This window comes from Sorex araneus, chromosome 3, assembly GCF_027595985.1.
Source record: "Sorex araneus isolate mSorAra2 chromosome 3, mSorAra2.pri, whole genome shotgun sequence".
Classification (NCBI taxonomy): Eukaryota; Metazoa; Chordata; class Mammalia; order Eulipotyphla; family Soricidae; genus Sorex; species Sorex araneus.
Genome location: NC_073304.1, coordinates 11,954,492 through 11,982,215, shown reverse-complemented (window position 1 = coordinate 11,982,215; position 27,724 = coordinate 11,954,492). Strand labels below are relative to the sequence as shown.

The 27,724-nt window shown below is 55.2% G+C and overlaps 1 protein-coding gene across 8 annotated transcripts in view; it reads right to left on the bottom strand.

The window, feature by feature from the left end:
* The window catches only part of FOXN3 (forkhead box N3), a 407,334-nt gene that overhangs the window by 178,257 nt on the left and 201,353 nt on the right, over nucleotides 1–27,724 (bottom strand). For 7 of the 8 annotated variants that reach the window (XM_055133774.1, XM_055133773.1, XM_055133780.1 and 4 more), the window contains one exon: nucleotides 17,701–18,257. In XM_055133774.1, the coding sequence (XP_054989749.1) occupies nucleotides 17,701–18,243 (543 nt within the window). In that variant the 5' untranslated portion in view covers nucleotides 18,244–18,257. Of the gene's footprint in view, nucleotides 1–17,700; nucleotides 18,258–23,386; nucleotides 23,519–27,724 lie in introns of those variants that run through there. The other variant, XM_055133779.1, reaches the window with a different exon arrangement.

The following is a 27,724-nucleotide window of genomic DNA, read 5'->3' as shown; positions in this document are numbered from 1 at the left end:
TTCAGAGTCACTTTTTTCTCTAGGGAACAAAACCGCGTCACTCTGGTCATTGGCCAATCCCTTGGCAAGCGGCAAAGGTCACTTTCAACCTTCCCGGTCCCCTTTCATCTCTGCTCGGCAGGCCCTGCCACTGGGCTTTTGCAATCTGAGGTCTGGTCCTTGGCCTGCAGTCCTGTTTCTCAATCCCTTTCCGACCTTGCTTCCTTCCTGTGCCTGACCCCTGTCCGACTGGCTGGCCCCAGAATCTTGTGCTGAGACTCCCCACGAATGCCACTTCGACCTGTGGCCCCCCTGGGATATCTGGGGGACGCCATGGGGCCACATGGAGAAACACCAGCCAAGAGCATTTTTGTTTCCCCCAGCCCTCCCCTACACACACACACACTCTCTCTCTCTCTCTCTCTCTCTCTCTCTCTCTAACCATTGATGCCATACCTCAGGCCGGCACAGGTGGTGCTGTGGGAGGGAGGGGGTCCTCGAACCAACCTTGTGAGCTGCTGATCCTGATGTGGACGGAGCCTGCCCAGGGGCTGCCGCTGACTGTGGTCTCGAACAGGGCACAGGAAGTCATCACTATCCACGACCACCCAACCCACGAATCACAAGGCCATCTGAGGGCAGCGGGCAGGACGCCAGAGCCCCCTGCCCCACCCCCCAGCACCCGAGGAAGACAACGTCATCCCAGAGATGACAGCTGGGGATCAGATGGAAGTTCCCTATTGTGCCCCTGTCCCCAGACCGTGAGCAATGCCCGACTCCGACACAGAGCACCCGAGACGTCTTTTTGCCCGTTTCCCAAAGACCCAGCCTTTCAGAAAGCGCTTCAAGCTCCTGGCCCCGCTGCAGCTGTGGCTCCATCAAGGCCTACAGCCAGGAGGTGGGGGAGGGGAGCCCCCACCCTGCCCGAGTCAAGGAGCAACATGGGAAGAACAAACACGCGTGTGCGGGATCCACAGGCACAGAGGCTGAGGGTGACACTGCTGGGGACAGGGGATATCAAGTGCCAGAGCCGGCGCCCACCAACACACCACCCCAGACACACCACCCCAGACACACCACCCCAAGACGTGCAGAGGGAGGAAGCTGGGCTGCAGGTGCGGGCGGAGGGGAGCTCCAAGCCAGGCCAGGGTGGCATACAGGTGGCCACGGAGGGTCACAGGCGCCATCACCCCAATTCCCAGGGACCTGAGAGTTCTGCCACCGCCCCCGCCCCCCCCCCCGCCGGCCCACAGGACTGAGGATCGGGCCCTCGAACAAGCACCTCTTTTACTTAAGCCAAATTGGGCATCTTCCCTGTCCTTGCACCAAATGTGCCCTGACTAAGACATTCTCCTTTAAACGGAACTAAATAAATTCCACCAGGAGATCCCCCTTTAAATCTATTTCCACTGACAGCAGCTACTTGGGTCTGATTTATTACCTCGGCGAGCCCTTCCTTCTGGAAGAGGGAGGGACTGTGATATCTCTCTCTCTCTCTCTCTCTCTCTCTCTCTCTCTCTCTCTCTCTCTCTCTCTCTCTCTCTCTCTCTCTCTCTCTCTCTCTTTCTCTCTCTCTCTCTCTTACAGCTGGCCTGAATCCGCCCTGCCTCCCTGGCCGCGCCCTGAGATACATCTCCACGAGTGTGGCCGGCTTACCAGCTCCGGAAAGCCAGGAAGCCACCACCACATCAGCAGCGACTCGGTTGCTAAGGCAACTGCTTACTTTCCATATCAACTGCAAACGCGTTGCTATGGAGACACATACACAAGAAAAATTCCTCTCTCCAGCCAGGGACCAGATGGCAGGGAATTCACGGAAGTCACAGGTTGGGGGCTCTGCTACCGGGGTGGGTTACTGAGGTACACTGCACTGGTCCGACTGGGGGTGAAAAGCGCCCGCTTCTCGCCACCAAAGGCCAAGGTCTGGACTGTCCTCTCCCACTTGCAGAATGACAATCACCCCATCCGCTGCAGGTAAGCTATTCCTGAAATGATTCTGAGCTGTTCTTTCTTCATCTCATCACCTTTTTCTTGCTGTCTTTATTCATCTGCTAACTATACCTCAAAATGAATCTCCCAGTCCAGAGGCACCCAAACTTAACTTGGAATACTGCCTCCTCTTTGGGGAAAAAATAAGCAATGAGAAAAATGGAAATCAAGCTTCCTTAAGTGAACACACTCAAAGTGCTCCTGACCCTCATCACCTGCATGTGAGGCCACTAACTGCCCCAACCCTGTCATTCCTGCACCCTTGGTGACCGCCCTCCAACACCCCAGCATCCCCGGCTCTCATCCCCCACCATCCCAGCACCCCCTGACCCCCTCCCCGTCGTTCCAGGATGCTCTGGTTACTGGCCTCTGGGGAAGGTTGCTCTGGTCCGATGCTCATGGCACGGGAATGTTAGGACTGAGGAGAGGTTTGGTTTCACCTCCTTTCTGACCGAGAGGTAATCCAAAAATCCTCTTTAGTTTCCACCAACTAGGCACTAATGCATCCCAGATTTATGCCTCTACCGGATTTCTCTGCTAAGCCTAAAACTCGCACAGCAAACCGCCCACTGATAGGGTGCCTCCCCTTAAGGTGCTCAACACCCCTCTCGAATTTCACTCAAAAGATCAGTCTGAGGTTGGAGCCGCCTAACCCCTAAACCTAAGCCTAAGCTCCCCGCTGGAGGGTCTAGGAGAACCAGGGACCCAATGGACCACACCAGTCATCCCCGCGCGCGCGCACACACACACACACACACACACACACACACACACACACACACAACACAGCGGGCTCCAAAATGCAAGAGGAGTCTACACACAATGGAAGCTTTTTCTTATGTTATGGTTCTTTTTGTGGAGCTCCTTCCACAGTGCTCAGGGGTTACTGGGTGTGTGGGGCCCCGTAGGGGGAATCAAGCCTGGACACCCACGGTGCCTCCCTGATTCATCTGCTCTCTGGGCCTGGTCCTTCTTTCTTCTCTGGAGGGTCAAGTTGAATTTTTCACGGGCAAACTGAGGCTTCTTCTGCCCATGTCACTGCGCTGTGCTGAGTACAGGTTTCCAGGCGAATTACCTCTATGGAAGATTCTGGAAGGAACTCAGCACTCTGGGAGGTATCTGAGGACTCCGGATTGCCTACGCCCTCAGCTCGGGCCACACAGCCTGTTCTGGTGCCTGGTGAGTCGGGGGTGGCAGGGGGGAGCCACGGGAGACCTCCCCCGCCCCCCACCAGCACAAAGAGCACAAGGAGAGAGTGAGAGAGTGAGAGAGACAGAGACAGAGAGACAGAGAGAGACAGAGAGACAGAGACAGAGAGACAGAGACAGAGAGACAGAGAGAGTGAGAGAGAGAGAGACAGAGAGACAGAGACAGAGAGACAGAGACAGAGAGACAGAGAGAGAGTGAGAGAGAGACAGAGACAGAGAGACAGAGAGAGAGACAGAGAGAGAGACAGAGAGAGAGAGAAACAGGATTCGGTCATTCCTTCAAAAACCAAAGCGCGCACAACCGACCGTGCTGCTGGCTGACTGTTTCCTGGCTCATGACACTAGTAAAATCCCTCATTGCTCGGTCCCCGGAGGGCAGTCCCGGCTTCCCACGTGCTAGTTCCCAGAGCTCCGTTGGTAGAAGACCTCCAATGCCGGGGCCCAGGGAAGAACCCAAGGTGCAAGAGGGACGAAAGGAAGGGGGACTGGAGAGGCTCTCTGCAGGGTCCAGGACACTGAAGGTACTACGACAAGCATGGGTTACAGCTGTCTGCACACCCGGCATGCACGCACACCAAGCCCAAAGCGTCACTGTGCTCGAGGAGCTGTGCTCAGCCTCAGAGAGCCAAGCGTGAAGTCACATCTAAAGAGCCACGTTGGTCTAACTTCACTCTGCAGGCACAGTCACTTCGCATAGAGTCCTTCTTTTTTTGTTTTTTGCTTTTTGGATCACAACCTGCGATGCCCAGGGGTTACTCCTGGCTCTGTACTGAAGAATTACTCCTGGTGGAGCTTGGGGGACCCTATGGAAAGCCTGAGATCAGACCCAGGTCAGCTGCATGCAAGGCAAATGCCCGACCCACTGTACTACTGCTCGGGCCCTGAGTCCTTATCTCCTTGTCCTCTGGCACAGATGACATCTTTACCTCCACCGGTCTAACGCTAAATGCAGGGCCGAAAGGATACTACAACAGGTACTTGCCTTGCACGTGGCCAACCTGGGTTTGATCCCCGGCATCCCATATGGTCCCCCGAACCCACCAGGAGTGATTCCTGAGTTCAGACCCAGAAGTAACCCCTATGCACTGTCACATGTGGCCCTCAAAATACCACACAGATACTAAATGCAGTTTTACCAGAAGTCTTAAAGAAAATCTTCATTAGGGGCTGGAGCGATAGCACAGCGGGTAGGGCGTTTGCCTTGCACGCGGCCGACCCGGGTTCTAATCCCAGCATCCCATATGGTCCCCTGAGCACCGCCAGGGGTAATTCCTGAGTGAAGAGCCAGGAGTAACCCCTGTGCATCACCGGGTGTGACCCAAAAACAAAAAAAAAAAAAAGAAAATCTTCATTAACTAGGATATCTTTTTGTAATGGGTGAGGGGCCAAAGAGAGAGCATGGCAGGTGAGGCGCTTACCTTGCATGCACCTAACTCAGGTCCGAACCTCTGTACCCATATGTTCTCCCCCTCCAAAAAAATCCTAAGAAAATTAGCTGATGGCATTGCTTTACTTGAACCACTAGAGCAATTTAAAGTCTTCCCCCCAGCACCCTTGCTCCCCCACCAACTCCTAATACTTATTTCTATAACCACCAGACTACCTGCCTCGCTCCTTTTTCTCTAAGGCTATTTTAACATATCCTTAGGGCATGGCAACATTCATCTCCTAAGCACCTAGAATATTATAGCAAAAATATCACTGTCACCGCTGTCCCGTTGTTCATCGATTTGCCTGAGTGGGCACCAGTAACATCTCCATTGTGAGACTTGTTGTTACTGTTTTTGGCATACCGAATACACCACAGGTAGCCTGCCAGGCTCTGCTGTGTAGGCGGGATACCCTCGGTAGTTTGCTGGGCTCTCTGAGAGGGATGGAAGACTCAAACCCGGGTTGGCCGCGTGCAAGGCAGATGCCTTACCCGCTATGCTATCCCTCCAGCCCCAAAAATGAAATTAAAAAAAAAAATTCCCTTGCTAATAGAACCAACATTTCATTTGGGTTTCTAATGTAGTTCAAAGACTACATTTCCCAGACTTCCTTGCAGCCAAGAAGGGTCATGTGAACATGCTTTTACACTCTGGCCAATGAAATGAAAGCCAAGTGTGGGGCTCTGTGAAAGCACTTGAACATTGGTAGGCACCCCCCAAAAAACCTTTTATTCTTTCCTGCATTCCCCTTCCACCTTCCTGAAGCAAGGACAAGCTCGAATGAGAAGCGTCTGGAAACAGAAACCAGAAGAGCCGGCAGAGTGGCACGACGGATGTCCACGTCCGAAGGCCTGAACTGTGCGTCCGAGGACAATCCACGGCCAGCTTGTCTCGTTCACATTTTCTCCAGCAAACACCCAAATATCTCACCCTAAGGAAACCATTTGTGGGGGGCCTCCAGCTCCTCCTCCAGCAAAGATCGCTTGGTCAACACTCGACTCACGCACTTCCACACAAGGAAACTCAAAACCCGCTACTATCTCCTATCGCCGCTCCCAATCTCCTCGGGAGAGGGCCACTTCCTTGGCTGAGGTCAACTGACACTGATCACAGACTGATCTGCACGGCCCTCATCCCCCTCCGCCCCCCGCCCCCGCGGTTTGTTCTTCCTGGATTTGTATTAAGTTTCCCATTTTCCTGGAATGTACGCTCCTCAAAGCCAAGAGCCAAATCTCACTTTTTCTTTTCACCTGTGACCTCACCACGTCATTTCACTGGGTGAGCGCATACGCGTTGGGCCCTCAGAAGGCTGGAACTGATGGGTGCTGAGATCCCGACAGTCTAAAACAGACAGGCATTTCCACCAGAACAGCCTGAGTCGGTTCCCCTGTCTGCACACTTCGGACCTACGGAAGCACACGTTACCACGTGGTAACTCCCACAGGGCCGAGTGAAATGTATTTGTTGGAAACAAAGGGCAAAAGCGTTCAAATGCTTGGGGGACGGGGGAGGGAGTAGAAGTGGAAAAAAAAGCCCAAATCTGTACTCGAAAAACCTGCCTCAAGTGGTGAGAAAGACAGTACAGCAGGAAGGGTGTTTGCTTTGCACACGGCCAACCCAGTTTCAACCCTCGGCACCCCATATGGTCCCCGAGCACTGCCAGGGGGAATTCCTGAGTGCAGAGCCAGGAGGAACCCCTGAGCTTCGCTGTGTGACCAAAAAATGCCACACAAATGAATAAATGACCTGCCTCGTGCACGAAATGATATCAAACAACAGCACATTAGCCTGCAGGAGTCAGAGACGGACCCATAGCAGCAGCCAATCCCAGCTGAGTCCGCCACTTACAGCCCCGAGCACCGCCGGAACCGAGCCCACCCACAGAGCCAGAAGGAACCGCTGAGCATCTGCAGGTGCTGTGACACCCAAAACCCCAAAGTAAACGAAATATATGGACCCGGCTTCTGTTTCAGATGATAACAAAAGGGAAAAAAAAAACACGAAGTGCCTGTTGGCAAAGCACTGGTATTTTCTGTAAACTCTCACACCGCCCGGCAGCTTACCAGGGCTCACGGGTGACTTAAGATGACCCGGGGCTCCACGGTCAGCCGGGTGAATGCCAACGGCCCCGCACTCTGTGTGAGGCAGCAGGCCCCGGGCTGTCAGCTATGAGGCCAGTGTGGCAAGTCCCGGGTATTCACTCCGCAGGATGAACCTGTGTATTCCACCCAGGATATTCCAGAGGGTAAACCCCAGGGCGGCCTCGACTCCACCAGGGAGGTTCTGAGAACGATTTCCTGAGGGTTGGTTAGCCAGGCGGCCATTGCCACAGGTCCGGGTGGTAAGGCTTAACTTACAAACGAGGTATGGTAGACATCAGCAGTAATAAATAACAAACAACTATCACATACAATAGTACACAAACCAAGAGGGGGCTCTGACTCGTACTAGAAAGACAAAAATTCACGCACCAGAATCAAGTGTGTGCCCCTCAAAACTGGAGGGAATTGGGGTGAATTCCGGTTCTGCTCTGACTAGCTGTGTGGCCACCAGGATTTCCTTGTCCACTCTGAGCTTGGCTCCCCATCTGAAGAAGGAAAATTCATGGGATCTACTTCACTGGGTCAGTCCAGTGACAAAGCATGGGACACTGCATTCTGGGCATCCCCAAGACGTCCTCTCAATGTCACTGCTGTAGTCAATAGCACAGCGGGTAGGGCGTTTGCCTTGCATGCAGCTGACCCGGGTTCGATTCCCAGCATCCCATATGGTCCCCTGAGCACCGCCAGGGGTAATTCCTGAGTGCAGAGCCAGGAGTAACCCCTGTGCATCGCCGGGTGTGATCCAAAAAAAAAAAAAAGAATCTAAAAACTAGGGGCCGGAGAGATAGTACAGGGCAGAAGGCACTTGCCTTACCCGTGGCAGACCTAGATTTAATTCCCAAGCACCACCAGGAGTAAGTCCTGAGTACCATCAGGTGGACCCCCACCCACCTCCCAAAAGTCTAAAACTGTAGAGTTGGGAGAATGGACTGCCTCCTCCCATCTTCCCACCCTCCAGATTTCCTGGCAGTCGCGCCCACAAACTGCCCCATGGGTGCCATTTAAGCGCATTAACGGCCATGATCCAGAGACTCACAGTGAACCTCGGGAGAGAGCGGCACTCCAGAGATGTCTCCTCACCCCACACCAGGCTGATTTCACCAGGGCACCTCCGAGGGGAGCAGGTGTTGTCCCTCCACCTGCCCCAAATGAATCCCGGTCACCACAAACCTCCAGAACCCAATGGCTGCCACACAGCAGACCTTCACTGGCTCTTCCCAGGTATTCCATGCATGAGAATGAATCCACTGAAAATCTCAGGTTATGCGAGACCAGTGACTGAACGGGCGGCTTCCCCTCATATCCCCGCCCTTCCTGTTCCATGGCAGTCATGCCCACAAACTGCCTCCCACAAATGCATAAACAGCCATTACGCAGAGGCTCACAAATGAATCTTGGAAGAGAGCAGAGACGTCTCTGAACCCCGATGATTTTAAAATTTTTAAAGACATCCCGTACTATTCATAACAAGCAACATAAAATAAATTATTTAGCACCTGCCCCATAGGGCAGGCTTGAGTGATGGTGGGAAAGTTTGAAATAATGGTGGTGAGAAGGTGAAATGATGGTGGGATTGGTGTTGAAATATTGAATATAATCAATTACTGAGAACAACTTTATGAAAATAAAATTAAAAAATTAAACAAAGAAACAAATGTAAAAATTGTGCCTGGGATGTGATTCAGTAGCAAAGCATATGCCTCACATATATGAGACCTAGGTTTGATCCCTGCAGCACTGTATGTAGTACTGCCGTCCTGTTGTTCACTGATTTGCTCCAGCGGGGACCAGTAACGTCTCCATTGTGAGACTTGTTGTTACTGTTTTTGGCATATGGAATACGCCACGGGGAGCTTGCCAGGCTCTGCCGGGCAGGCGGGATACTCTCGGTAGCTTGCCGGGCTCTCCGAGAGGGGCGGAAGAATTGAACCGGGTCGGCTGCGTGCAAGGCAAACGCCCTACCTGCTGTGCTATGGCTCTAGTGATCCCTAACACTGCTAAAAAAAAAGAAAGAAAGAAAAAAAACCTAAACAATGGAGGGCTGGGGAGATACAGAGCCCAAGTTTTGCACGCAGGAGCCTGGGTTCAATGGTCAGCCCTTCATGAGGCTTCTTGCAAGTAGAAGACCCCAACTCAATCTCCCCCAACACACAGGATCACCACCTGGAGTGATCCTTGAGCAATGCCAGGTATGGTCCAAATCCCCCCACCACTGAAAAAATAAATAAAAGGGATGGAGGCCAGAGAGACAGTACGGTGGGTGAGGTGCTTGCCTTACACGCAGCCAACCCAGGTTCACACCCAGGCACCCTATGGTTTCCTGTAAGCCCCGCCAGAGTGATTGCTGAGCAGAGCCAGGAGGAAGCCCTGAACATCGCCAGGTGTGGTCCTGAACCCAAAAATGAATATAAGAAAATTTTAAAAAAATTTTTTTTTTTTTTTTGCTTTTTGGGTCACACCCAGCGATGCACAGGGTTAAGTCCTGGCTCTTCACTTAGGAATTACTCCTGGCGGTGCTCAGGGGACCATATGGGATGCTGGGATTCGAACCCAGGTCGGCCGCGTGCAAGGCAAATGCCCTACCCGCTATGCTATCGCACCAGCTCCTAAAAAGATTTTTTTTTAATTTTATTTATTTATTTATGGCTTTTTGGGTCACACCTGGCGATGCACAGGGGTTACTCCTGGCTCTGCACTCAGGAATTACCCCTGGCCGTGCTCAGGGGACCATATGGGATGCTGGGATTTGAACCCGGGTCGGCCGTGTGCAAGGCAAACGCCCTACCCGCTGTGCTATCTCTCCAGCCCCTTTTTTTTTAATTTTAAAGATTTAAATTTTAAAGATTTTTTTGGTACCACCCATCAACGCACAGCTCCCCTTGAGTACCGCTGGGAATCAGTCTCTCAGCACCACCGGGAGTAGTTCCCCCTCTCCCAAAAGCAAACAAAAAAGAATAAAAACTAAACAAAATTGGGGGGGTCCTCTAGGAAAATGCAACGGGCACCGTCACATTCCACGTGCAGGCGATGTCCGACTCTCTGCTGAGCCCCCCGCACAGCCTCCCCAGGCAAAGGCGAACTCCTGTTTCTGTGTGCATGAGGAGGGGCCCCGGGGTGCCCGCGGCACCCAGAGCAGAACAGGAGGTGCCCCCGACACCGGCCGCCTGCGACCGGAGCAGCTCAGCCCAGCTCGGCGACAGCAAGCACCGTTTCCTACGGCGCTCCCTTTAGAAGCTCGGCCAGCTATGCTTGCTTTGCTCCCGGGGCAAGAGGAGAGAGGAAAGGAAAGGCGGAGAGCTCGAAACTCCGAGACCTGCTCCATCTCAGCCTGCAGACGTCCCTGCAGCGAGACCCCCCCCCGCCCCCGCCTGTGCCGGGCAGACAGGTCTCAGGGCAGACTTTGATACTGTATCTCGGGTGAGTCAGGGGCAGGTCATCAAGAGACAAACTACACTAAGGGCTGACGGGATGCTTTCCGGGAGGCGGGCGGGGGGGCAGCTGACATCACAGAAATCCCTGAGTGGGGTGACCCACCTTCCAGTGTGGGAAGACAGAGAACACCCACAAAATGTTTGGGGGGAGGGGAGGGGTGCTGGGGGGGTACAGGAGGAGCCAGAGAATCATCTTGCTTTTCTGTGCGTCTGCACTGGACTTGGGGGGACCCCAGTGGTGCTCAGGGGGCTATGCGGTGCTGGGGGTAGAACCCAGGCCTCCCTCAGGCTAAGCAAGTGCTCTGTCCTTTGACACTGGCCCCTGGCTCATGAATCTACCCCCAGGGGCTAGAGCCAGAGGACAGCGGGGAGGACGTTTGCCTTGCACGCGGGTTCGATCCCTGATATCCCATATGGTTTCCCGAGCACCACCAGGAGTATAACTCCTGAGTGCAGAGCCAAGAGTAACCTCTGAGCCTGGCCAGGTATTGCCCCAAAACAAAACCAAAAAAAAAAAAATTTTTTTTTAATTTAAAAAAGAATCCACCTTGGGGGCTGGAGCGATAGCACAGCGGGTAGGGCGTTTGCCTTGTACGCGGCCGACCCAGGTTCGAATCCCAGCATCCCATATGGTCCCCTGAGCACCGCCAGGGGTGATTCCTGAGTGCATGAGCCAGGAGTGACCCCTGTGCATCGCCGGGTGTGACCCAAAAAGCAAAAAAAAAAAAAAAAGAATCCATCTCCAGCACCTCCCTCCATTCCATAGAAAATGAAGAGGGAGAGGAAAAAAGCTATCATTTGGTGGTGGCGGTGGGTTTTATTTTTTGGGGGGTGGGGAGGGTAGTGGCAGGGAAAGGGTGTTGGGCCACACCCAGCTGTGCTCAGGGCTGACTCCTGGCTCTGCACTCAAGGATCACTCCTGGCTGTGCTCAGGGAACCATATGGAATGCCGGGGATCAAGCCTGGATTGGCCCCTTGCGAGGTAAAGTGCCCTACCCACTGTCCTATCTCTCCGGCCCGGAAAGGAGCAAATGAAAACAACGAAACAACATTCCTACAATGCTGGATGACGACTGAACCCGGAGCCTCCCAGAGTCCATCCAGGGTGGGGGAAGGGCAGCCCTCTAGCACGTAGGGGCATGAGAAAGGGGGAGGAACACGGGGCCGGAGCACTGTCTGCCTTCCACTTCGCACTCTCCGAGCCCCGCCAGGAAGGATCTCTGAGCAGACGCAGGAGCTGGGCCCTGAGCAGTGCGGCGTGCGCACCCCCAAGCAGGTGGGGCGACGGGACTGTTAAGAAGGAAAGCCCGAAAAGAAGCGAACAGCCAAACACAGCGCGCAATCGTGTTTGGATCTTAACTCAAGCAAACATTTTGCAAGCCATTAGGGACATGCGAATATGACCTGGTATTAAGCAATATCAAAGAACTGTTCATTTTGTTAAGGGTGACTGGCATTGTGGTTATGTAAGAAACCATGAATTATTCTTATTCACAGACTAAAATGTGTTGGAATGAAATAATTGGAGGTCAAGGACTCGCTCGCTTCAAAACACAAATGCAGAGGCTGGAGTGACAGCACAGTGGGCAGGGTGTTTGCCTTGCGCGGCAGCCAACCTGGGCTCGAGCCCCAGCGTCCCATATGGTTCCCCCCCCCCAGCACCCTCCTAATTATTATCAGATACTCCCCTCCCCCCAAAAAAAATATACATGCACAATTGCAACAACAGGAACAAAGCACGTGGGGCTGGAGTGACACTCGGCAGGTCGGAGCAGGTGTCTGGTATGCAGAGGCCCGGGTCTGAGCTCAGGCACTGCGGGAGCCTCTGAGTATCCCTGGGTGTGGCCCTCTCAAAGCAAAAAGCCAACAAACAAAAAGCTCCAAAGGCAGGGGGAGTTGGTATGCCGCAGAGCAAGCCTCACATGTGCAAGTGGCCCTGGCATGGAGGAACCCCCAAACCCCCCCCCACCAGCCCCCTGCAGCACCCAACAAGAAAGAATGCGCGAATTAAGGAAGCTAATCCCCTGAGCTAGGCATCTCCGCGTGGGCCACTGCAGGCACAGGTTCAGAGATTCACTGTCTTATCCCTGCTACTGGATATGTGTGAACATGCCCTGATGAGAAAAATAATAATAATAATAATAAAGCCATCGTTTAGGTCCTCGAAGAGCGAAAAACCCCAAAGAAAGAGAAGAGATTAAAAACGGAAGCCCAAGTGTCTATTCTCCGCGGCCTGACTCATTCATGAGAATATGTTCCTGATGAAATCGCACTTTGGAGCGAACCCAAAAAGGGCATCCGAGTTCAGGCCGCTCCACTCAGGCAGGGAGCCGGGAGCGTGGACTACCCGAGTCCCCCTGTCCACCTGCACCTGCCCACCAGCCTCACCCCCGCCCACCCCCCCCCACCGCCTGGCCCTGCCACAGGTGACACTGACGCAATGCCCCGTGCTACCCGCCCGGCAGCTCAGACACAAACAGGTGTCCAGCACGGACCCGGTTCCAAGCCCTCGGGGTATGGGACGGCCCCACACCTCCAACCTGGCTCTGAAGAGCAGCACGGGGACCCAGAAACTTTGGGGGCACCCGTGAGGCCGCTGCTCTCCCCTCCATTGAACACCGTCACCCCGACGGGGCTGAGGCCACATCTCGGGGCAGGAGGTAACACCAAGTCAGACTCCCTGGGGGGCTGGGACGGTGTACCTGCAAAGCCACAACTGTGCCTGGGCCAAGTGTCAGGGAAATGCCTGCTGCTTTACTCAGCCACAGCAGAAAACCCCCGGTGACGGTGCCAGGGCCACTGGGATCACTGCAGAGCAACTGGGGGTTAGCCGGGGGCACCCCAGGGTCCCCGAGGAACGAAGCAGAAAGGAGAAAGCGCCCACTCCAGGTTTGGTTCTCACAGCACCGCAGATGCCGGGCATGACCCAAGCACAGGACGGATGGACGGATGAGCACTGGATCAGGAACATAGCTCGGCTGGGCTCCGAGGCCAGACTCAACAGTCTGCAAGATAAACCTTAGCACAGGGCGAGGGCTGCAGATAACAACCCTCCCCCGGGAGCACACGAAAAGGGGTGCAGGGGGGAGTCACGGTGCATTTGTCCACCACAAGCACGTTTCGCTCAGCCCTGCAGTACTCCTGTCGCTCCTGCGTCACTGCCCCCCTCCCCGCTGGTCTGTCGGGCACCTCAGCAGGTGCCTCTGCACCAGGATTGCATTAAGGAGGGTGGGCACGGAGCCCCCAGCACACAGGGTCCTGCAGAAGGGGTTCCGACCTTCAAAGCCCTGCCCAGGACGAGTGGCTGTGGGGGATTCCGCACTTCCTTCTCCCTCTCCACGTGGAACTGCTTTCTAAGACTGTCCGGCTTGTGGCAAGAGCACGCACTCTTACAAAAGCTGTCGGTACCAAAGGTTTGGGAAACGATGACTCAGAGTCCCCAAAAGATTCTCAAAACAATCAACAAGTCCAGAAGCCAGAGAGCAAGTGCAGGGGATAGGGCACCCGCCGGTTTTTGTTGTTGTTTTTGCAATGCACAGGGGTTACTCCTGCTCTGCACTCAGGAATTCCTCCTGGCGGTGCTCTGGGGACCATATAGGATGCTGGGAGTCGAACCCGGTCGGCCGTGTGCAAGGCAAACGCCCTACCCGCTGTGCTATTGCTCCAGCCCGAGGGCACCCACCTTGCATGGCACAGACCCTAATTCCTGGCACCACACAGTTCCTCCAAGCGTGGCTGAAAGCAAACCCTGAGCACGGAACCAGAATAGCCCTTAGTGCACTGCCAGGCATGGCTCCCACCCTCCTCCTCTTCCTCCAAACAAAAAAACAACACTCTCTAGTCCAGGAAGCAAGTGGAGGGAAGGAGAAGGGGGTAAGAGATGCATGCCACAGACCTCCCGGGTCAAAGCGGCACCCCGAGCTATGGAAATGGCAGCACAGGCTCAAATGCGCACGGTGCGGGCTGGAGACACAGGTGTGACCCCCGAAGCACCATCGAAGCAGCCCCAAACCAAATGGGTCAGAGATATAATACCGTGGATACCTGAGCAATGCCAGGAGTAGTTTCTGAGTGCAAAGCCAGGCGTAAACTCCATGCATTGCCGGAAGTGACCCAAAAAAGAAAAAAACAAGGGTGCTGGAGTGATAGCACAGTGGGTAGGGCGTTTGCCTTGCACGCGGCTGACCCTGATTCCCAGCATCCCATATGGTCCCCCGGGCACCGCCAGGAGTAATTCCTGAAGGCAGAGCCAGGAGTAACCCCTGTACACTGCCAGTGTGACCCAAAAGCAAAAAAAATAAAATAAAATACTGTGGATAGTGCACTTGCCTTGTACACAGCCCACCAGGGCTTAATCCCTGACACCACGGATGGTCCTCTGAGCACTAAGAGGGAGCTTTCCCTGAGCACAGAGCCAGGAGTAAACCCTGAGCACCACTGAGTATGACACTGTCCCCACACTCCCCCTACCCCTACAAAAAAAAAAAAATTGATAAGATGTAACAGTACTGTAGCACTATGGTCCCATTGTTCATCGATTTGCTCAAGCGGGCACCAGTAACATCTCCACTGTGAGACTTGTTACTGTTTTTGGCATATCAAATACGCCACGGGGAGCTTGCCAGGCTCTGCCGTGTGGGCGGGATACTCTCAGTAGCTTGCCGGGCTCTCCGAGAGGGATGGAGGAATCGAACCCAGGTTCTCTACGTACAAGGCAAACGCCCTACCTGCTGTGCTATCGCTCCAGTCCAAGACGTAATGATTTAATTTAAAAAATAAAAGCAGCATCATTTTCACTGTTTCGGTTAAGACAAATTATATAGGGAAAAAGGGGGCCCCCGGAATACACGTGAGCACACTGGATTTGTACTCAAAGGCTCAGGCTCCACTGCTGGAGCCCGCTGCTTGCTCGTCCAAGGCAACACCCCTCCCAACGCTGCAGCACCCCCAGGAACAAAAGCTAATTCCAGGAGAAGAGAAGAGCACAGCCAGCTACAGGCAGGAGAAGCACAGCTTCGTGCTCCCTCCTCTGGCTCCAGATTTCCCTGGTGGGGCCAAGGAGAGGCCTTGGGGACCCGGGGCACACACTTTGCATGTTCAAGACCTGAAGCTCAGGGACTGGAGTGATAGCACAGCGGGTAGGGCGTTTGCTTTGCATGCAGCTGACCCGGGTTCGATTCCCAGCATCCCATAGGGTCCCCCGAGCACCGCCAGGAGTCATTCCTGAGTGCAGAGCCAGGAGGAACTCCTGTGCATCACCGGGTGTGACCGAAAAAGAAGAAGAAAAAAAAAAAAGACCTGAAGTTCAGGCCCAAGCACCACAAAGCCCACAGCATCACACACGTGGCCCGGTGGTCCCCACACTCCTGGGTCTGAGGGGCAGAACTGTCATCCATCAGTTCCAACGGGCCAAGCACCGCCAGGGGCAGCCCCAGTTCCCTGAACAACAGGAAATAAAGAAACAAACTCCCACTGCAGTCTGGGCACCCTGAGCACACACTGGCTCTTCCCAGAGAGGGACAGCAGCTGTCCCCGTGCCAGGGCCGCTGGGAAACCCAGCCCTGTGGAACCTGCTCAGGGACATTTTCCAGTACTTCATCCTAACTGCAGCCACCACGCTTCTCAGAGCTCACATCTTCCGACTCGAATGGGCCGAGCCTGTCCCCAGGGCACCCATCCAACCCTGTCCAAGAAGGGCAAAGCGCATCACTGAGCTGATCTTGCGGCCACAGAGATGGTACGGCGGGGGGCACTGGCCTTCCCTGCAGCGGGCCTGAGTCGGACTCCCCAAAACTCTGCCAGAAGCACCTCTGAGCACCTCTGGTGCAGGAGCAAGCCCTGATCTCTTCGAGATGTGACCCCCAACTCCCCCCATTTTCTTAAAAATAAGAACAAAAACCCATCTAAGCAGGTCATGAAACGTGAGCTAAAGGTTTAAAAGTCAAAATTCCATCTCAGAGTAAAAGGGATGTGCCGGCCACAGAGGCGGGGGGGGGGGGGGGGGGGGTTGGGGGGAGGGGGCAGGAGAGGAGCATATGGAGAGAGTGGCAGAAAGGATACTAGGAACATTGGTGGTGGAGAATGGGCACTGGTAGAGGGATGGGTACTCGAGCATTGTATGACTGAAGCGTAAGCAGTTTACAAGTCTGTAACAGTATCTCACGGTGATTCATTAAAAAATAAAAAAAAAAATTGAAATACCATCTCAGTTGGCCAAGGACATGGCTCAGTGTCAAAGCATCTGCCACCTTTACATAGATGACACCTGAGTTTGATTCCCCAACATCACAAAAAATTTTCCATTTTCCTTTTAATTTTCTCCTTCCTTCCTTCCTTCCTTCCTTCCTTCCTTCCTTCCTTCCTTCCTTCCTTCCTTCCTTCCTTCCTTCCTTCCTCCCCTCCCTCCTTTCTTATTTCTTTCTTTCTTTGGAATATCTGACAGTGCTCAGGACTTACTCCTGGCTCTGCACTCAGAGATCACTCCTGGCAGCGCTGGGACCATCCCGGTGTGCCGGAATCTCACCTGGTTGCCCGCATGCAAGGATAGTGCCTTACCAACACCAACAGTATAAGCTTTTCAAATTCACCCTGTTTTTAACTCAGTTTCTAATGAGAACTTTGAACCAGGAATGAGACTCTTGCTTTGTATGTGTGAAATCCTGGGATCAAGTCTGCTCAAAAAAAGGGGGGGGGAGGGGCACGGCAGGATGCAGGGAGATTGCTCAAAGGCTGGGTACTTTGCATATAGGAGGGCTGAGTTTGACCCCTGGCACTGCAAAAACCTAATCTAAGGATTGGGGGAAAAAATCCTAAAGGCTTCAGATGTGCCAGGTACTTCCCAACCATTTGCCTGCTCTTAAGAACATCCTGGTAATTTGCATCGCCGTTTCATCCCTGGAGTTTTTAAGTACAACAAGTGAGCTCCCGATAGCCATTTCTGTCCATTTATTCCAGACCCCTGAAGAAGCTGACTGTCTCCAGGTAGTATTCAGAAAGGAAACAAATGCCATTCTCCTCTGGCACTGGCGGCATTTTTCCTCAGACGCTATATACACACACGTGCCTCCTGGCTCCTGGCAGCCCCCGGCACCCGCACCTCGGCTCGGACTCAATCCCAAAGGATCCCTCTGGGATTGGAGAAACGGTGCAGCGGGCAGGGCAAGGGCAAGCAAGCCAGGTTCAATCCCCAGCCCCACTAGGAGTGATCCCTGAGCACAGACCCAGGAGTAAGCCTGGAGCACCGCCCAGGTATCACCCAACACCAAAAGCGAGCCCTCTAGCCCTGCAGGCGCACCATGTACGTCTAGCCGGAGGATGGTGCAGACCAGGCTCTGTAAGGAGAGTCAGAGCCGGGAAACCCTTCACCCAGCGCGGGGACGCCAGAACAACCGGCTGCAGGAGGAAGAAAGGTCTTTCCTGGGGGCCACAGGAAACGAAGCAAAATGATCCCCCCACGCCCCCCCCACAACTGCGACTTGCAGAGAGACGAGGTGGGGTGCAGGGACGCTTTTATTTGGCGAGAAACGCAGAGGCACGCGCCGCACGCGGATCTCCGGCTTACCTGACTCCTCTCCTTGTCCACTTTCTTAAAACACTTGTTCAAGGACAGGTTGTGTCTCACCGAGTTTTTCCACCCAGTCGGTGCGTTTTCAAAATAGGGGAAATGTTCCAAGATCCAGCTGTAAATGTCCTTCACGGGCAGGCGCTTGCTGGGCGAGTCCTCGATGGCCATGAATATGAGGCAGCTGAAGGAGTAGGGGGGCTTGCAGTTGGGGTTCTGCCTGGCATCGTAGGGCAGGTCAGAGTGGGCGGGGGACGGAGGGGTGTCATCATCCAGGTCCTGGACGGGGCTGACGCTCCGAAGGACGGACTCCCCGAAGCTCTTGAGCAAGTTCTTGCTCTCGTGCAGCCAGTTCAGGTTGGTGAGCTCCTCATCTTCCATGGCCCCCTCCTCTAGTCGGATGTCGGGCAGAGAGAAGTCAAGGTCATCATCTTCCTGCAGGGCCTGGGAGAAGCTGCTGCCCCGGTAACACGGACTCAGCCCACTGGACACGCTGATTCCTGAGCTTTCTGGCTTCTTACTGGGCGGCATGACTGGGCCCATTTACATGCAGGCTCCTGGGGAATCGCAGAACAGAGGGAATGGGTGGGTGAGCAGAGAAGACCCCAAACACAAGGCCGTCAGGCACCCTCCTCGCTGCCCTGCCTCCCCCGTCACCTCCACCACCACCGCCCTTCCTGGCTGCCGGGGACACCATATCACAGGGGAGCCTGGCAAGCCCACCCCTCCCCCATGGGAGAGACTGTGCTACTCCATCACGCCTGGGGGGGAGCTAGAGAGAGGGCACTACAGCGGGCACAGGCACGTGCCTTGAAAGCAGATGACCCCAGTTCAATCCCCAGCCCCGCACAGTCCCCTGAGCACTGCCAGGTGTGATTCCTGAGCACAGAGGCAGGAATAAGTTTTGAGCACTACCAAATGTGGCTCAAAACACAGAACGACAAATACCCACAAAAAAAATTTTTTTTCGTTTTGCCTTTTGGGTCACACCCGGCGATGCACAGGGGTTACTCCTGGCTCTGCATTCAGGAATTACTCCTGGCAGTGCTCAGGGGACCATATGAGATGCTGGGATTTGAACCCAGGTCAGCCACATGCAAGGCAAACGCCCTACCCACTGTACTATCGCTCCAGCACCCCCCCAAAAAAATATTTTTAGAGGGGGGAAATCCCACCAAGCCATCTTTCTGGTTCATAAAAGGCTCCACCTGAGACCCTGGAAAACAGTGTTCACTGGTGCCTCCGTTTACCTCTCCGCCTTGAATGTACACAGTCTATAAAATGGTTCCATATTTCAAGGCTGGAGCAATAGCGCAGCGGGGAGGGCGTTTGCCTTGCACGCGGCCAACCTGTGTTCAAATTCCCAGCATCCCACATGGTCCCCTGAGCACCGCCAGGGGTAATTCCTGAGTGCAGAACCAGGAGTGACCCCTGTGCATCGCAAGGTATGATCCAAAAAGCAAAAAAAAAAAAAAAATGGTTCCATATTTCATGATAAACAACACATACCTCCTGCCCCTTACTCGTAGAAAAACAAAGATTTAAAAATAATAATAAAGTTCAGTTTATAGGCCAGAGGGGTAGTGGCAGTGTAGGACAGCAGGTAGGGCATTTGCCTTGCACATGTCCAACCTGAGTTCAATCCCTGGCACCCCTTATGGTCCCTCGAGCACTGCCAGGAGTGATCGCTGAGTGTAGAGCCAGGAGTAACCCCTGAGCACAGCCAGTTATGGCCCCACCCCACCCCCCAAAAAAAAACAGTTTAATGTCAGTTGTCAGTTGAGTCTAGTTGCTTCTAAACAACGACCATCACAAATGCCTTGGAATTTAAAGGGTGGCCACAGGGGACAGGCATTTGGTAGTGGGTGTTGTTTTATTTTTTAGCTCGCAAGTCATGATCAAAAATTCCAGAACTCTGGACTGCGGACAAAGCTCAGTGGTAGAGATTTGCTTTGTATATCTGAGGGCCCCAGATTTGATTCTCAACAGCAACAAAAGAAAGTTTTAGAAAAGAACTTCCAAACATTCCAGAACCTTAACTCCAGCTGACGAGTCTAAAGGCTACTGGGTGCTAACAGAGGCTGGGGAGATAGCGCCACAAAGGGTTAGTGAGCGCGGGCTACAAGGAGAAGCCCGGCCCACATCACCTGGTCCCCACAGCACCAATGGGGAGAACCCCTGAGCGATGCCCGGTGCGGGCCCCAAACCCAATCCAAATTATTTGTAAGAAGAAGAGTGACAAGGAACTTTCTGGATTTGAATTGGAAGGAGAGGCAGCTTAACTTCAGGGCCCCCACCACCAGAGTGAAAAGGGAACTTCAGACAGCATACACACGCCGGTGGAAAGATAAAGACAGGCTGAAATTGGGCTTGCTAGAAAAAGTCAGAAGAGTCACAAGCAGTTTGAGGGCAGGTGAGCAAATTCAACAAAGATGGCTGCAGAGGAGTCAGAGATAGCAAAGCAGGTAAGGAGCTTGCTGTGCAGGCAGCCGCCCAGAAGGAGCACAGAGCCAGGAGTAAACCCTATACAAGGCCGGGAGGGAGAAGCCCCCAAAACCAAAACCAACCAAACAAATAAATAACCGTGCTACAGACGGGGCTGGAACAGGGAGGGCGCTTGCCTTGCACCTGGTGACAGGGGTTGCATCCCGGCACCCCATATGGTCCCCGGAGCCCTGCCAGGAGTGACTCCTGAGTGCAGAGCCAGGAGTAACCCCTGAGCATTGCTGGGTGTGGCCCCCAAACAAAACAAAACAGAGAATTGCTCAAAATTGTTTGAGATCATGTCTGCCCCCACTCCAGGCTGCCACCCGGCTGTTTTTATCAGTGACCTAGAACAGGAGTGAAGTAGTGGGTGAGAAAAGAAAACGAGCAGTTGGCAAGTCCACACACACACACACACACACACACACACACACACACACACACACACACACACACACACACAGACCCCAGCAGATGCAGTCAGCGCAGGGCACCCCGGGCTCTGCACGTGAGAAAGGAAGCAGCGCAACGGCCACACGCGGCACTAAGCCACACCTGTTTTCATGCTTCTCTCCCAGTGAGACATCATACATGTTGAGGAAAAAAAAAAAAAGGCACATCTAAAGCCGAGACGGAAGCATTTTCGGGTTCTAAGTGTCCATGAACACAAGACCTAAAATAACTGTCACTTCAGCTCAGGAAGCTCTAGAAGAGAATTCTCGAAAGCATGTAGCAACTTCCCCCTGCAGGAACCCTGCCTCGGCACAGAAGAACGTTACAAAATAGCAGGGAGAAAACCGCCCTAGGGCTTAGGGACCCCCCACCCCCAGGCACAGCAGCTCCTACACCTATTTCCTCCACTAGGTGCCCGGACTCTCACACGCACAGGTCACCTAAGGTTTAGACCATCCTCGGTATTTTAGATGTTGTGTTCATGGACACCTGAAACCCTCAAAGGCTGCCGTCTTGGCTTTTGATGTGCTCAATTTTTGTTGTTGTTGTTGTTTTGACTTGCTGTGTGGACTATTCAAAGCTCTGCATGTCTTTCTCAAAGTTTCCTAGGATCCCAAGCGGAAAAAAAATAAAGAAAAGAAAACCACACATTTGTTGATAACCTGGCATATCCACCCCGCAGAGTACAAAAGAGAACAACGAAAGAACAGCGACCCAGACACGGCAGTCAACTTTCGCTCCAGATGAAAGTTTTCTGTCTCTTGAGCTTACAAACAGGAAAATTATATCATGGCTGACAGTAAAGTAATTTAATTGCACTGTTGCTATGACAACATGCTGCTCTCTTTCTTTTTAATTTGCTTATTTGTCAGTAGCTTCCCGAAGGAACTAACACGCTATTCTCCATGTTTTCTTTTGTTTTAAACAAACACTGCCCACAATATGGTTTTATTAGAAAAATGGCACTTTCAAGGAAGGAAGGTTTCGGAGGCTCCGGACCCGCAGATCCTTTGCCTGTTTTGTGGTTTCCACCCTCCGCAGCCCCTCCAAACTGTTCACGCACCCCGATGCATTCGCATTTTACAGCAACAGTATCAAACGCTGATCATTACAGTTCCATTTTAAAAATCAGGTGCCAGAAACCGCAGCTGAGGAGTTTCCCATTATTATACTCAGTACATAATTTGCCAAATCTTTTTTTTCCCCCTCTTATTTTAGGGGGGGAGAGGGGAGTGGATCTGGATCATGTGAGTCTGCAATTCAGCAAACAGTTTTCATCAGCTGCCAATAGGATGCTACACCAGATACTGAGTTATTTACTAGTGACCTCCTTACAACTTTGGGGTTTGCTATGGGTTGTTTCCCCATCCACCCACCCCCACACATAGACACACATATCCTCTGTAGTCTCTGTCTCTCCCCACCTCTTTCCCCCTCTTCCATTCTTTCTCTATCTCTTCCCTCCTTTCCCTCTACCACTTTCTCCATCTCATTTTCCCCTCTATCTTTCTCCCATCACTCCTCTCTCTCCTCTCTCCCTCTCCACCTCTTTCCCCCTCCCACTCCTCTTTCTCCATCTCTTTCTCCCTCCCTCTCTCTCTCTCCTCTCTCTCTCTCTCTCTCTCTCTCTCTCTCTCTCTCTCTCTCTCTCTCTCTCTCTCTCTCTCTCTCTCTCTCTCTCTCTCTCTGTTAATGACTTGCGCGGCGTAGTTATCTGTTTTTTTTAAGACTATGCCGCAGGGAGGCTACTTTGTAGCCATCTCTCAGAGGTTCTCCAAATAACTGACAAAAGCCCTGACTTGGCCCAGTTCTGCATAGATGTTCAATGTAAACTTTAAAAGAATAAATAAAGTTGAGAAATCCTCCCCAGCCCGAGTTGAGGGGCTGGGGGGAAGGCAGGGGAGGGGCGGGCGGGCGAGGTGCCTCCCTCGGCGCGCGCGCGCGCGCACACACACGCACGCGCCCCACTCCCGGCTACTGTACTTGTCAAAAACATTTCAAGGGGACCAGCGGGGGCGGCCATTGGCTGCGTCCCGCGTCCATCAGCGGCGTTGCCAGGCAACGGGGAAACCGCTCTGCTCCCCGTCTACAGGGCGATCGCGAGCTCGCATACCTTCACTGCCGCTCAGATGTCATAAACCTTTTACTGGCCGCACCGCCGAGCGTCTTAAAAACACATCCATAAAAGCCCGCCGTCCCCCAACGCCTCCCGGGCCCGCGGAGGGCTTCCAAGGAGCGCCGGGGTGAGGAGGGGGTCGGCGTCGGGGGCCGCTCGGGAGACGCTCGCGACGCGTGCCAAGCCCGCACAGTTTGGGGGGAGCTTTGTTAGGAGCCCGCTCCTCGGGTCTTTTTTGGGGGGTTTCTCCCCTTTGATCGCACCCCTTCCGCAGTCTGGAACGCCGGGGACCCCCACCCTCCGCAGACAATACCAACTCTGTTCCTTCTCGGGGCGTCTTTTTCGGAAGCCGAGCCCCCCACTTCGGGGCAGGAAACTCTGCGCAGCCGGCAACTTCCAGACGGCTGCGGCCCCCCCCACACACACACACACACACCCGCGCCCCCCGCGCCGCCCCCCGGCCCGGGCACCGCAGCCAGCGCTGCCCCACCGTGTCCCCCCCAACCCGGCGCCGCGAGGTCGCGTCCAGGACGGGCGTCCCGGCCCCCGACGCCCCCCGGCCCGGCCCGCCCCGCCCGGCCCGGCCCGGGCCGCCGCGCGTGCCCCGGAGCCGGGCGCCGCGAGCGAACTCACCTGGCCGGAGCGCGGCGCGGGGGCGCGGGGGCGCGGGGGCTGCGCCGCCCTTCAGGGGCAGCCGGCAAAGTTTCGCGGGCGCCCGGCGGGCATGGCTCGGAGGCCCGGCGAGGGGCGCGCGGGCGCGGCGCGGCGGGGGGCGGCCGCGGGCGCGGGCGGCAGGGGCGCGGGGGTCGCGGCGCGGCATGGGACCTGCGGCGTCCGCCGGGCGCGCCGCGCGTCCTCCCGCCGGCCCCGCCGCTCTCCCCGCCCCGTCCCGCCTCCCGCTCGCCTCCGCCGCGGCGCAGTCGGGCCGGGGCGCGCCGCGCGGCGAGAAATTGTTTCCACTGCAAACAAAAAAAGGCGACACATGACCAGGCGGGAGGAGGGGACGCGGGCGGGGGGCAGGGCCGCGCGAGGGGCGGAGGGAGCGGGCGAGAGCGAAAACGTGGGCCGGGCCGCCGGCGGCCCGGGGCGCCCCCCGCGCGCCCCCCGCGGGGACGGGCGCCCGCTGCCCACCCCGGGGCGCGACGGGGCGCGGCCTCCCCCCCCACCCCGCACCCCAACCCCCACCCTCGCCGCCCCGGCCACACACACACACACACACACACACACGCGCGCGCGCGCGCGCGCGGACGGGCCGGCGCGGCGGCGCCGCTGGCAACGTGTCGCCGGAACGCCCGGGCCCCCGTCCGCCTGCCTTACAAGGCTCGAAAGTAAAAATAAAAGAGAAGGAACGGTGAGGCTGGCGAGGGGGGCGGGGAGGTGGCGGGGAGCAGAGGGAGGTCCCGGGGCGCCCCGAGTCCGGGCGAGCCGCCCCCCCTCCTCCCGCGAGCGCGCCTCGTGCCCCCCGGAGCAAGGGCACAAAGACGCGGCCGCTGCTGCCCGCCCGGGTGGCCGCTCCTCGGGCGTCTGCCAGCGCTCGGGGCCACCACCGAGCCTCGGACCCCCCCTCCTCCTCTTCCTCCTCCTCCGGGCGCCCTCCGCTGGGTTGCCGTCGTTCTCTCCAGGAAGAAAACAAGTCTCCGGTCCTACACGTTTTGAGTTTGGAAGAGATGGGGTGACGCCCCTCCTACCCCCACCCCATCCCCCAGACATAGGACAGCGAGGAGGCTGCTTGCCTTGCACGCGGCCCACCCTGGTTCCATCCCCAGCATCCCATAATCCCAAATCATCCCCCAGGAGTGATCCCTGAGTGCAGAGCCAGGAGTAACCCCTGGGCATCGCCAGGTGTGGCCCCCCCCAAAAAATAATAATAATGGGGGGGGACTGTGTGCAGGGTCACCCAGCGAATTCTACAGCCACCCCAGACCCTGGGTGCCTCTAGGAAGCCTCGAACACCCAGTGGCCACCTGCAGGCAGAAGTAAAGGACAAAGTTGGTGCCTTGGATGCGAATTCACATCAGCAGGACCGCACATTGCTCCCAGGAACCCACACTGAGAAGGTTCCTCCCCCGCAAGAGGAACCGACTGGTCCTGAGGGCTACCCCTGCTTGGACCTATGAGAGCCAGTGGACAGGCCACTATGAGGCTCCCAGCAGAAAAGGCCAGGCCTGGTCTCCCTCAGAAACCCCTGCAGCCAGGGCTAAGTTAGCCAAAGGGAGAGAGAAACGCCCAGGGCTTCTGAGGTACTTACAGCTCAGAACCCAAGGCAAGCCCCATCCCTGAGGAGACCGAGCCCCTCAGCGGGGCTCCAAGATGGCAGCGGGGATGAGCCCCACAGACAGCAGGCCTGACTTCTGACTTCAGGCTGGTCACACCCCATGAGTCAGAGGTGGAGGCCTCAGGCAGCCTGAGGTCATCTGGCCCCACCCCTTTGAGACCAGCACCTGAAGTGACCTGCCCCAAATCCCTAAGCTAAAGGGAAGGAGAGACTCACTGTCACCTGGGAACCTCTGGGTCAGAGTCGAAGAATCCGGGTGGTCACTGGAGCTCAGTGCAGTGTCCCCCCACTGGACGGCAGGTGGCTCAAGTGCTGAATGTCCCAGAGCAATCAAGAAGACCGAGCCCCCCCTACACACACACACTCACTTTAGGGAGAGGTGCAACCGTTTCTCAGCCCAGATCCATATTCCTCTGTGTTCAGCACGAGGGGCCCAGAACTGGAGGGCATCAGGTTCCCTCAACCAGCCGGGCCTGGGCAGGGGAAGGGAACCAGGGGACAGAGCCAGCCCTGGGCCACCGCAGCCCTAGGCAGAGGGTGGAGCACCTGGTCTGGGCATCTCCCTGGATGAGCTCCCCTCTTCTCTCGGTTTCCGGTGTCTTACCTTAGCCTCATTCTTCATTTCTCTCCCCCCATTACAAGCGCGGCAAGAGCCGTGAGGCGGTGTGGGCTTGAAGAGGAAGTGGTGGGCCAGCCCTGCCTAAGGTGGAGAGTGGGGTGCACACACCTGCGATCTGAAATGGGGGGGGGCGGGGGAGTGGGGAGAGGGGTCCTGACCTCTGCTGAAAGGCCTAGGAATTTCTACCTTGTCATCCCATAGAACTCCGGTTCCGAGAGGGGCTCCCTGAGAAAAAGAATGCTGGGGCTCCGTTTCAGAACCCCTCATTCTCAGCATCCGCTCCTGAACTTTCAGAAGGTACCCCGAGCCCCAGAAACATCTCCAAGAGTTTGTGCGACTGTTGAGACGGTTGTTGGAGAAGCGTGAGTCCACGCAGAATCCTTGGTGTTCCCAGAAGCCCTCTGGGGAGGAGCAGGCCTTGCTGCATCTCTTCCATGGCCCACACCGGCACAGGGGCCCAGAAATCATGAGTCTGGAAGCGAGGGACCCACACTTGCAGGGGAGGGCTCCTCCACGCAGAGGAATGTGGTCCCCTTGACAGCATGTACATTCTTCCTTGCCGGGAGCAGGAAGTCCCTCCCCCAGCACCACTGATTACCTGTTGAGCAGATTTTTTTTTTTTCCCGCTTTTTGGATCACACTTGGGGGTTACTCCTGACTTTGCACTCAGGAATTACTCCTGGTGGTGCTCAGGGGACCATATGGGATGCTGGGAATCGAACCCGGGTCGGCAGGGTGCAAAGTAAATGCCCTACCCGCTGTGCTATGGCTCCAGCCCCAACCAGGATTCTTTATGGTAGTTCAGAGTCCAGCCCCAGGAACCCCTGTGAAGCCCAGAGAGAGCCAGGGCAGTGGGAAGACACAAAGGGATCTGAGACACGGGATGAAGCTGAGGCAGGCCCGAAAGACAGGCCCCTGACCCCTCAGTGGCCTCCTGTGCACAAAAGGAAACTAGGGTACAGGCAGCAAAGCCAGAAACCATGGACTAGAGGAGTCAGCTGGCCGGGCCCTTCCTCTCCTTCCCTGAGACCACATTGCCTCCTCCACTTCCTCCTCTCGGCGGGTTCCACTCTTCTCCCCACGGGTTCCACTCTTCTCCCCACAGGGGCTCCCTGGTGAGCACACAAGGTTGCCAGCGCCAAGTCCAAAGACCTTTTGGCCAGCATCAGGCCTGCCCAAGGAGGCCAAATTCTCAGAGAAATCATCTGATTGGCTTAGCCGGCATCAGGTGACTCCTCACCACCCTCTGCCCTCCTCCTTGGCGGAGAGTCAAGGCCAGGCCCGGGAGGAACCAGCTGATAGCGCAGGTCTGGGGAAGAGCAAGGACTGGACAGAAGCAATCTCCACAAAGATAGGTCAGCGTCTGACCTATGGAAATGGGGAAGGTATAATCTGGACCTGAGCTTCTCAACTTCTCAGCCAGGAAGCCACGCCTAAATGATGAGACTCTCTAGGAGGGGTGGCAGGGCCGTGCATTCTAAGAAAATACCCCAACGTGAATTGCTGTTCCAGGCAGGAGAAAGGAATCCCACGGCAGATTTCTCAACTATAACGTGGTTGTGTTGAAAGACACAGTCCCTCAGGAGACACAAGGGCCAGGGGGATTGCCCCATAGCTGGAAGCCTGCTTCATGAGCGGTGGGGAGAAGGCAGATGGAATAGAGAAGGGATCACTAAGAAAAGGATGGCTGGAGGAACCAGTTGGGATGGGAGATGCTTGCCGAAAGTAGATCATGGACCAAACATGATGACCTCTCAGTGTCTGTGTTGCAAGCCATAATGCCCAAAAGTAGAGAGAGAGTATGGGGAATATTGTCTGCCATGGAGGCAGGGGGGAGGGTGGGGAAGGGGAGGGTATACCCGGGATATTGGTGGTGGGGAATGTGCACTGGTGGAGGGATGGGTGTTTGATCATTGTGAGATTGTAACCCAAACATGAAAGCTTGTAACTATCTCACGGTCATTCAGTAAAATTTTAAAAATTAAAAAAAAAGAAAGAAAGAAAGACACAGTCACTGAGCTAGAATTTCCTGAATGCCAACCAAGTACATGGCATCGTGTTAGATGCCAGACACACA